At 28.9% G+C, this 12,126-nt stretch overlaps 1 protein-coding gene across 1 annotated transcript; it reads right to left on the bottom strand.

The window, feature by feature from the left end:
• Nucleotides 1–10,834: 10,834 nt before the first annotated feature.
• Nucleotides 10,835–11,650, bottom strand: LOC145836301 (kelch-like protein 36). Its single transcript, XM_082944115.1, has one exon. It carries the CDS (start codon nt 11,648–11,650, stop codon nt 10,835–10,837), a length of 816 nt encoding a protein of 271 aa, XP_082800241.1.
• Between the last annotated feature and the right edge of the window lie 476 nt (nt 11,651–12,126).

Here is a 12,126-nt window from a genome sequence, read left to right as displayed (position 1 = left end):
TTAAGTAAAATTACTTATAAATACAAAACAATAAACAAAGGTTTAAGTAAAAACATAGCTCTAAGCAAAAGTGTCATAAAATAACTCAAGTGATTAATAAAAACATATCTAAACTAATCTAAAGTTTGAGGTAAATATCAGATTGATATGTTCTTGAAAAAAAATTATTACATATATTAAAGCTTTCGTTTTCTTACCAATTTTATTTGTTGAACGTTGAACTATAAAAATTAAACATTTTTCACAAAGTTGATTTTTGATTTTTCAAATTTTTAACTTAATAAGATTTCAAAACCATCATTTTAATCCCTGCACTATCAGGCAAACAATTAAATAAACTCATAGATATTTTAATTTAATTGTATAAGTGTAAACAATTTTGGGTTAAATTTCAATTTTTATAGATTGAGTTATTTGAAAAAAAAACATTTATTATAAAAATATATATAAATGTAAAAAGTTCAAAATTTAAATAAAAAATTTGTAAAACTCCATCTATACTAATAATTAAATCAAAATTTAAATTCTCTTTAAATTTTGTTTAAATGTTATGAACTTACAAATTGTATATCAAAATTTTAATTGTTATTTAAAACAAAAATGTTACAGACATAACTAACTTACTCTATAAAAAACTTACTTTTTTATCAGAAAAAATTGAAACTAGAATTAATTAAAACTAGAATAAATATTTATAAAGATATTTTAGTTTATTTGTATATGTACAAACATTCATTTTAGTGAAATTTAAATTTTTATAGATTAAATTACTTGATTTTTTTTTTATTTATAAAGAAATAGATAAATGTAAAGATTTTTAAGTTTATAAAAAAAATTTTAAGAACTCCATCTAATCTATCATTTAATTCAAAATTGAAATGCGCTTTATAAAACATTATTCTAGTTTTAATTACTTTTTAATATTAGTTCCTGATAAAAAAGTTATTTTTTTATAGAGTAAGTTAGTTATGTATGTAATACTTTTGTTTTAAATAACAGATTTGATTTTTGATATACAATTTGTAAGTTCTTAGCTTTTTTCTGGTACTTTTAGTTTTTATTTAGCTAAATTTAATACAGCATTTTAAATAAAAAAGTATAGAATTTTTCTAATACTACTTATATATTTTTTGTTATTTCTAAGCAAAAAAAAAAGCATATACAACACAGAATTTTTCGGCTAAATATTGCGTACTTAACTGGTAGTGCATACCTAAGAAATGCGTACATAAGCGGCAAATTAAGAACAAAAAATGTAAACGCCCTTTGAAAAAAGTCTAGACACGCCCCTGATTTATTGTATTTCGAATTCATAAAGTTGATATAAATTTAATAGTACTATTGTTTAATCATGTTTCCTTTTTTCTGTTGATTTCAAATGTTACAGTTTTGTTTAACAATTAATATGTTTTATAATATGTTTGAAAATAAATTAGAATCAATTGCCATTTATAGATCTGATTTAGTGTTATCTAGTCTAATCAAGTTTTTATACTCAATACTTTGTATTAAATTAGCGGCTTTAGACTGGTAAGTGATAAATGTGCTCTCTCTAAAAAATGAAGTTTTAAGATAGTATTGTTAAAATAGTTTTAACTATAAACTTAACATATAACAATTTTTTTTTTCCAATTTTTAAACTGTTGAACTTACAAGAAGTAAACATTAGATAAGAAATATCATTTAAACAATGATACAGGGTTGACACTTTACCTTGAAACCTGAAATTTGAAAACACCTACCTATGCATGCAAATAAACAATTTTCCAAAAATGAAAATTTAAATCAAGAATAATAAAATTGAAATAGAAATTTGCATTAATTTTGCTAAAACTTTCCGATTTAAATTGGCTATATTAAAGCAGTTTTTATTTTTCAATCATATTATATACAGGGTTGCCAAAAATCTTAGAACTCTGAAAAAATCTGGAACTTGATATTTTATGATAAAAAAGCCTGGAACAACCTGGAATTCGATAAGTTTTGAAAATAACATGGAATTCTGAACAAAATGCACTAAAAACCTTAGATTTTGAACAAAATTTACTAAAAAACCTGGAAATTCGAATAAATTTTGTATAATAAGATAAGAAGTATACTTTTAATTTAAAAAAAAAGATCTAGCAAAAAGATAAAAAGATTTTGTCATCATCATAATTTTTTTTTATTGAAAAACAAATTCTAAGTAACTCTACAATATCTTTTCTATATTGTTATACTACTTAACACAGTTTTTTACCTTGACTTTATTTTAACTAAAACTAGACACTAAAACAGGGCTCGGCAAACTGTGGTCCGCGAAAGAAAAAGCTGCGGCCCGCGAGCATGTAAATGTGGCCTGCTGATCAAAAATATATTTTAGGTTAATTTTTTTCGGTAAGTAAGTTTATTTGATTAATGTTTTTTCAAGTCCCTGTAAAAAATTTTCAAACGATTAGAAGACTTGACAGATTAGCATTAGAACAAAGTTTTTGTTTTCATTTCTATAATAATTTTTTTGGTTAAAACAGTAACTTTTGATCTTAAAAAGAATGTTAAAAATGATTGGACTTGGTTATTTTTACATAACCTATTTAACAAAAAGACTAAATGAATATGTTTTCCATTGTGTACAAAAGTAATGCAAAATAACTAACTAAAATGTAATTTTTTACGGATTAGGTATTTTGTTTAACATTTAGTTTATATCTAAGTTTCCTTTATAGATACTTAATAAATATATGTTAAGTTTAAATATACACAAAAACATTTAAAATGATATAAAAAAAGGTTTTATTTTGACAAATTTTTATTGTTTTTGAAGTTTTCTGTGCACTTTAAGTAAATTACTTGCACATCCATGTACATTGATGCTCAATTTTAAACCACTTTTTCATTTTCTTTGGTTTATGTGTGTAAGTTATATTGTGTACAATTTTTATAAAAACTTGCCATAAAAAAGATAGCTGTTATGTTTTTATATTTTATCACACAATTTTTATAGATTTTAAACTTTTTTTTGTTACGTCAAATAGTAATTTTGATATAAAAAAATGACTAAACATATATTTAGCATCATAAATAACAACAGTTTGAAATACAAACTAAGCTGCTTCTTTCTGTTGATATTTTCAACTTGTGTTTACTCACAAGTCAAGAAAGGACGCACAAGAAATGGCAGTTGCCTACCAGGTGTACCTGAAGCGCCACATAGGCAGAAGTCTGTGAAAACCGAGTTCAAACACGAAATACTTTGTTTAACTGACATTTACGCACAGAGTGTTAAGCGCTGCCCACTACTTGGGAATTGAAAACATTTTTTTGGACGTTTACAAGATCACAGCGGGAAGCATACATGCCCCAAAACGAAACAACGAAACTTACAGAATGTTTTATAGTTTTAGGGGGTTTTACGAAGGTTACAGGGACAGGAAACAAATGTTGGGGGAAGACAAGTCGGACTTCGGCTCCACCTCGACAATGAAATAGCGTGATTGAATCCAACTGGAAGTTTTGAGCCCTTTTGAAATTGATAATCGGTTAAAACTGCAGGACTTCGGGTGCGGATGGTGAACAAGCAGCAAGTGAAGCCGGATGTTTTGCAGGAGATGACATGTTTGTAGCAGACGGTCGCCTCTGTTACGTGTGCAATTTGTTCAACTACAACAATTAGAAAATTTCTGCCGACACAAACTTTAGTTTTGAGTTCTAGAACAAAGGCGACTCGGGCGGTCAGGTGGATTGCAGGCAGTCGAAAGTGATCAGTTCGACAATTTGATATGAACAAACAAATTTAACAAACTTTGGCCGACGGTTATTAAGAAGCAAGGATAAGACGCGAAAGTTGGGAACCCTCTTTATCACTCTCCTTATTTCAGCAACAAACAAGATTATATTATAGCTTGCCGAGGCGCCATACTCAAAGAAAGATGGGTTCCAACCACAGCGAGTTACTTTAATAACTATTGTGCCAACATAAAGACTATCAAAAGCACAACATTGCGTTGATAACTCTCCGCAGTTAAGTTGATTACGAATCTGAGTTTGTCAAACCGTTGAGAATGATTACTGGTCGCAGTGTGAAAGACTACAAAGTGTTAAGATGGGAAGATAATAGTTAAACTGAAACTACAAGGTACGTAAATCCTCTGCAAGTAAGAAACGTGAGTATTTTAGATGAAAATAGGTGCAGCTCTCTCATGTTAAAACCAAGTTGCAATTGCTTTATTTTTATCATATTTTTACTGAACAGGAACTACAAAGACTAACCATCAGTGTTGAAGCATGAGCTAGTTTAAATTGTAAAGTAAATTCGGATTTTTTGCAGGAGTAGACATGCTTTTGGTCTACGGTCGAGTACTTGTACTACTTGTTCAACGAAAAAAATGCCGACACAAACTTCAGTTTCTAATTCCAGAGCTCCTGCAAACTCTGGCAAACTCGGACGGTCAGGTGGCTTGCAGGAGTCGAAAAGTGTCCAATTCGGTAATTTGGTGAACCGTTTCATACGGAGGTATCCTCTGAAAGATGCGACTTCGTTAACTACATGGTGTTCATGTATATAATCTTTGTAAGTTAAACTAGTTCCTGCTTCAACACTGATGGTAGGTATTAAAAATTCTTGTTCAGTAAAATCATGATGATCATAAAGCAACTGCATAACACTTGGGTTTAACATGAGAGAGCTGCAACTTTTTTTCATCTAAAATACCTACTTTGCTTACTTGCAGAGAATTTTTGTCTTCTGCAGTTTTAGTTTTACAATTATCTTCCCATCTAAAAACTTTGCAGTCTTTCACATTGCAACCAGTAATCATTCTAAATTGTTTATCAAACTCAACTTAGTAATCAACTTCACCGAGGAGAAATATCACTACAATGTTGTGCTTATCATACTTGTCATTTTGATAGTCTCCGTGTTGGCACGAATTATTTGCATCTTTCACCTGCAAGCTACCCTATGTTGCAACCGGCACTTTCAAGATCTATTTCGGGTCTTCTTATAAACTGAACAGTCCTTCTGTGTGCTGCAAAGGAAAATTGTTAAAGTAACTTGCTGCAGTTTAAACCCATCTTTTGCTGAGGATGGCACCTTAGCAAGCTATAATATAACATTTTTTGTTGCTGAAATATTGAGCGTGATAAGGCTCTCCAGCGTCCAATACTTTTTGCTTAATAATCAAGTTTAGAGAAACTGTTCTCACGTTTTCATCAATCTGCTCTACGTGGGCCAAAAGCTTAGCTGCCACGCACGGCTGTCCAATGCTACCAGCCGTTTGAAAGTTAAAACCTCCGCATGACACTGTTCACCAAATTATCGAACTGGACACTTTTCGACTGCTTGCAAGCCACTGGACCGCCCGAGTCGCCTTTGCAGGAGCTCTGGAATTCGAAACTGGAGTTTGTGTCGGCAGAAACTATTTTTGTAATTGTCGTCGTTGAACGAGTTTTGCACAGAGGTAACCATCGACCAAAATACTTTCTTCCCCTGCAAAACATTCGGCTTCACTTGCTGCGCTCTTCCGTTCACCATCTCAACACGAATTCCTGTAGTTCCAACCGATTATCACTTTCAAAGTGGTTCAAAACGGCCGATTAGTTCCAATCACGCTTTTTACGTGTCGAGGTCCTCCACCTAATTTGTTTCCTGTCCCTGTAACCTTCGTAATACCCCCTAGAGTAAGCAAATTTTCTGCGAGTGTCGTTGTTTTGTTTGTAGGCATGTATGCTTCCCTATGTGATCTTGTACACGTCCATGTAAATGTTTTCAATTGCCAAGCAGTAGACGGCACTCAAAACCAGCGCGTAATTGTCAGCTAAGCCAAATATTCGTGTTTGAACTCGGTTTTCACAGACTTTTGCCCGTGTGGCGTTCCTGGTAGGAAGTTTCCTTTTCTCGTGCGTCCTTTCCCGACTTCGAGTGAACATAAGTTGAAAATATGTCAAAAGAAAGAAGCAGTCTAGTTTGTACTTCCAACTGTTGTTTATCATGATGCTAATTAAACTTATAGCATTTTTTTATACCAAAATTATTATTTGACGTAACAAAGGGTTTGTTATTAACTTATAAAAATTGTGAGATTAAAAATAAAAACATAACAGCTATCACTTTTAAGGCAAGTTTTTATAGAAATTGTACATTTTTCTATTTACACACATAAATCAAAAACACATTGTTGTTTAAATAACACCAATGTAAGACATAACACAATTACAGCAAAATTTCTACAGTAGTGATTCGTAAGATGGTTTGGTTGTTAGAATTTTATTTGTATGTACTTTTGTTTAGATTGCTAATTTTTATTTGCTGAGGACTAAGTATCAAAAAAATCTAAACAAAAGTTTATAATAATACAATTCTAACAACCAAACCATATAACGAAGCTAAATAATAGCTAAGCAGAAACATTTGCACATTTAAAAATATCTTTCCTAATATTGACAAAGTACGAAATGAGCGGTATTGACAAAGTACGCAATTTTTTTTTTAACTCGTTTTCCAAAGAGTCTGTCCGTTTGGCGCTTCAGGTAAACCTGGTAAGGAATTTCCCTTTCTATTGCGTCTTTTCTTGACTTGTTAGTGAACTTTATTGAAATTATTAGCAGAAAGAAGCAGCTTAGTTTCTACTTCCATGCCATGCGTGTTATTGATCGTTGAGCTGAATGAATTTTTAGACATTTTTTTTGTACCAAAATTACTATTTGACGTGACAAAAAATTGTTTTAACTTATAAAAATTGTGTGATTAAAAATAAAACCATTACAGCTATTATTTTTTAGTCAGTTAAGAAAACTGTACACATTAAAGTTTACACATTTAAATCAATGTAACAAAAAGATTGATCATTTTAATTCAAACATCAGACCACAAGCCTTTGATAGACTGAGACCTATGTCTGATGAACGAATTGGTATGATAAAACTTTTTGATAACTTGAACTAATGTCACGGCATACAAAAGTCCAAGCTTCGGGTCTGTAGACTGTCTTTATTTCAAATGACTGTCTGATGACACTGTTTTCAAAAAAAAAGTTTGGAGAAACCAGGAGGTGATGCAAAGTCTAGTTTCCCCCCTTGCAACCTCGTGTAAGATCACATAAATGCTCTGAAAGGGTAATCATTTAAATTTAAAATTTATAATGGCATTAGTAAAATAATGTAACGAAAAATTTTCGTTCCAAGATTTTATCAGCTTATAAAGTAAACTTCGTAAAGGTTTAAACAAACAGGGAGCTAATTTTTCTTCATATCACCACATATATGAATGGACAAGAAAGACTCATGAGGTCTGTTGGTTTGTAAAGTTAACCTAGAATTAGCTGTTCATAACGTTTATGAAAATAAACTATTAAGAAGAACAAACGAAATAAACGCGACCGACTAGTTATAGCATAATTGAAAAATAAACTGGTTTTCATTGCCTCATTGTTTTTAGTGGCCTCTTTTGAATTTTTCATTGCCTACACATAAACTATGTTTGCACATGAGTGTTCAACTTAAATACTTTTAATTTATATTGATAATAGTTTGGTATGAATTTAAATTAAACATTTCTTTAAGTTAGTGGTCTACCGCAATCGCATATAAAAAAATTAGGTCAGACTTGGTCTGCACAATTTAAACTATTTAGATTTTATAAAAATTTAAAATTAAATAAAAAAATTATTTAGACCTGGGGTATGAGAACTACGTCCTATAGGCAGGGCTTAATAGAAAACGTATTTTTTAGTTTAAAACAAATCGTGAAACTAATAAAAATCTAAAACTTTTATAGTAGAAAAAAGTTTTATAAATTTCTATAAATTGTTTGTATTTGTTATTAAATTTCAGTAAATATATCAAAGTTTGTTGGTAAAATTTGAATGATTTACTTTGAGTTTAAACATAAATTGTTTGGTAAAATATGACTCTTAAAAAATAATTGGCATACCGTTTACTTAAAAAAGAATCAAATGAAAAAAAAGCAATTGGTGCTAATTGATAATGAAAAAAAAACCTTCTTTTCAGTAAAGTGTTGCCTAAATAATGTTTATTTATTAATTAATCGCAGTTGTATTTGACACTTATTTTAAAATTAAAACTTTTCAAAACATCGTGGCTCGCGAATAGCCTTTTAAGTAAATTCAGTTGTTCTTCATAAAATGTTGCTGACCCTTCTCTGTAAGGACAGAAGATTGATAAATTACTACTGCACTTGTCTTTTCTTTGTAAACATCAAATAGAAAAGTAAAATTAAATTTTAATAACAGCAAAAAATATGCAGACAAAACAGTAACCACCATTGGTTGATTTAATTGAATAGTTCTAATCAAACTTATTGGCTCCGTTGTTAGTTTTTATTGTATCAATGTAATTATTAAGTTTTGAATTTAGTTTATTAACCTTTAATTCAAACAACTTATTTACTGTAAAATAAATTTTAACCACTCTCTTGCTTTTATTGTATATTTTATTGTTTGATAAAAATAGTATTAATATAAATAAATCCAATTTAGCAACAATTTCGAATGTATTTTTGCAACGATGATGGCTATAACAAAAAATTCAGAACGAAAATCAGCAACCCGCCAACATTTCGAATATCTAAATAGGGTCCAGCTTGAAAAAAATATAAGTGCGGCCCGCTAGCTTGTAAATCTGGCCCGCCAAATTAAATTTTGAAACTTATTCTTAACATTTTGATAGTTAAAATAAAGAGAATAAAAACAAGCTTAAGTAAAAATTGTAAGAAATTTTAAGTTTATATTAGATACAAAAAAGAATGGTCACCTAAAATTATCATTTGTCGCTGAATAACTGAGTGATTTTCGTGAATGCAACTTAAATACTTTAGATTAAACACAAATTAATTTTTTCACACCTAGCTCGCGGACTAAAATCGTTGCCAACCCCTTATATACAGCATAGTTTTAACATTGTCGCAATTTGTACTATTAATATCAATCATTAGGTTCCTATTCAAGAAGTTACTGTTTTATTATATAATAACTTACTTTCTATAGATAAAGCTTTCAAGCTATTTATTAAAATTAACAAAAAATGAAAACATAAATAAAAATGGTAAGAACCATTAAAAAAAATCAGTCACAGTCTTTTACAACCACTTAGAATAGATCTTTCGTTTATTAAAAAACAAACATTTTCAATTCTGTAGAAAACAAAAAAATATACTAGCAACTAGAGAAAATTAAGTACCGTAAATTAAATATTTTTAGCAAAATTTAAAATAAAACTAAAAACCACCATATTATTAAAATACTGAATTTTATACTATTACTTTAAAATTAATGGAACACTTATATTTGAGATTAGTCAGTAAAATTTGATATAATTTTTAAATTTGAGAAACTGAAAAAAAGACACTTTGGAAAATTATTTTTGTTTACTGTAACTAAGAAAAACTATTTCTATAAACAACAAACAATTAAAAAATTCTCTAGTATTGTACTTGATAAAAAAAATATTTTTTTGATGACATTTTCAATTTTTTATCATTAAAACTATTCCTTAAAAACACTGTTTAAATTAATTTTTGCCTTAGTTTTTTTAATCCACCATTGTTCTGTGTAGTCTAAATTAGTTCTTATAGGGCTTTCTAAAAACTGGACTGTGTAGGCATTTTCTATTTTTTCTGGTATATTGTTTTTGTGAAATTTATTATAATGTATAATTAGAGCAAATTGATCTTTTATTTCATGGTTTAGTTCAGTTTTATTGTTTTTCCATATGTTTCTGTGGGCATTCCACCTCTTAGTAAAGCTATTCATAGTCTGTCCAATGGAGGACTGTGATCTGTCCAAAGGTTGTAAAAGACTGTGACTGATTTTTTTTAATGGTTCTTACCATTTTTATTTATGTTTATCTAAAATTCAATCCTGTCCGGTCTTTAAAATCAAAAGAGGAAGACTACCTTCATCCCATTTTAATTAATTAATTAAAAAATGAAAACTTAATCTATAGAAAATAATTTATGAGTAAATTCTTGAATAGCAAGCTACATACTAAAATAAACAACAAAATGTTTACTACTAAAAGAAAAGATAATTATACTAAATTAACTAATATAATTATACTAAACAATACATTAGAGTTTTACACAAGCTTATATTTTTAAGCACCAAGAGTAATAAAAACAATTGCAGTTAAGACATAACTGAGATTATTTAATTTAGAAATCTTTAATTAATCAATTTCAACACTCTAGAAACTCTTGTGAAATTATTTATTTATACTATTTTTATAATAATATGGACATTTTTTCAGCTTGGAGTTTAAAGGACTATAAAAATTACTTTTCTTATAGTGAACTCGATGGTTAGTTTATTTTTTCTTAGAACTATTTACACATACTTAGATACAATTAAAAAAGTAGTTTTTTTTATTTTATATAGAAAAAACAAACGAAACAAAAAAAAATAAAGTAAAGGAAAATACACATAATAAATTAAAACAATATGTGTAGGATATAGTAATAAAATAAAACTTAAGGTGTTCATTTTAACTATTAAAATTATATTTTGTTAAAAATAATTTTTTTTTAGGATAAAAGTTTTTTGTATAGATAAATTCTATTAAAACAGAAATAGTTGAGTTTTACACTAACAACTTTGTTGAAAACAAGAAAAATATTTTAGTCAATCACTTTAGTTTGTATATAGTTTACAAAAATATTATACTTGTTAAAACTATACAAGCTTTTATTTAGAGCTAGACAAACTTAAACTTTTTTATTAACAACATGGAACTAAAAATATTATTATATATCTTATAACTAGCTGATTCTTATAATATGAGCAGAAATTATAAATTTTTAGAGCAAGAAAAAATTATAGAGTTGTAAAATGAGAACTGGTCGTTAAGTGTTTGAGCAAGCAAAATCAGCCAATTTTAAAGGCAAACTCGGACCTCTTCTCCATTCATCTTTTTCAATGTCGTATACCTCAACTTCATCTGTTAGAGTGTCGTAATCTAAACTACCACCAATCACATACAAACTTGAATTTACAACGCAGCATCCAAAATAACATCGTGAAATATTCATTGAAGCAACAAAACTAAACTGATTGGTTTCGCTTGAATAAACTTCAACAGAAGCTAAAAATGAGTCTTTTTTATCGCCACCAACAACAAAGAGTTTTCTGTGGTAATCAACAGTGCAATGTCCAGATCGTTCAGTTAGGAGCCTCAAATTGCTTGTTTTCCATTTGTTTTTTGTAATATCGAATGTTTTTATTGTGTCCAGCAATGTATGTGTGTCATTTGAGTGGTTATAACCGCCAACAGCCCAGACTTTTCCTTGAAAGTAAGTCAAAGTAAATTCGTTTCTTTTAGTGTTCATACTAGAAACTTCAATCCTTTCACAAGTTTCAAAACTGTAGACTTCGCATTTGTCTATATCTTCAGAAGAGTTTTTATATCCTCCTCCGACAAAAACACATTCTGCAAAAGAACACATTCCAAAGCTTAGCCGTTTGTTTTGCATGAAAGGAAACGTTTTGTTAGCTAATTCCTCGTTAAGAGATATGGTCTCATTTTCAGCGGAATCAACGTAGTCTGATCCATTATATCCGCCTATCAAATACATTTGATCTCCTTTTACTATGGATTGATGTTCACTTCTACGTGTATCCATAGTTTTAAAATGATTCCATTTTCCCATGTTTGTGTCCATTTTCAAAACACAGTTTTCGTGATTTTTTTCATCATTTATCCTCCGCTAATGTATTTGTAACTTTTAATTTCATTGGTTTCTGCACCTAGAAAATAAAAATAAGTATACAACAGTTAATCAAGTTTTGATAACATTATTACAGTAAAAAGAAAACATCGGTAATAGTAATCAAAGCAGGGTTTGACTTGCCGTAAAATAAACTAAATATTAGTAAAAAATCAGGCAAAATATTTTTGTAAAAAAATGAAACCTGTGTCTACTGAGAGCTTTGGTTTGATGATTAAGCTTTAAATTGCAATAAAAGAACTACGTATACAATATATAAGTAAAGTAATATAAAGTTTTAAAAAATGTAGTAACATTAAAATTAAAAAAAATAAATCTACCTTTAGTTTAATAGCAGTTTTTTATCTGAACATCATTAATGTTATCGTTTTGCTTTTCTCTTGTATTTCTAGATAACCTATTAACATTAG

Source organism: Thalia democratica, chromosome 5, assembly GCF_965202585.1.
Source record: "Thalia democratica chromosome 5, ktThaDemo2.hap1.1, whole genome shotgun sequence".
Lineage (NCBI taxonomy): Eukaryota > Metazoa > Chordata > Thaliacea > Salpida > Salpidae > Thalia > Thalia democratica.
This window is presented reverse-complemented; position numbering and strand designations above follow the sequence as displayed.

What these genes read in the sequence shown, in the direction of transcription:
- LOC145836301 (XM_082944115.1), bottom strand. Translation starts at nt 11,650, where the DNA reads ATGGACACAAACATGGGAAAATGGAATCATTTTAAAACTATGGATACA.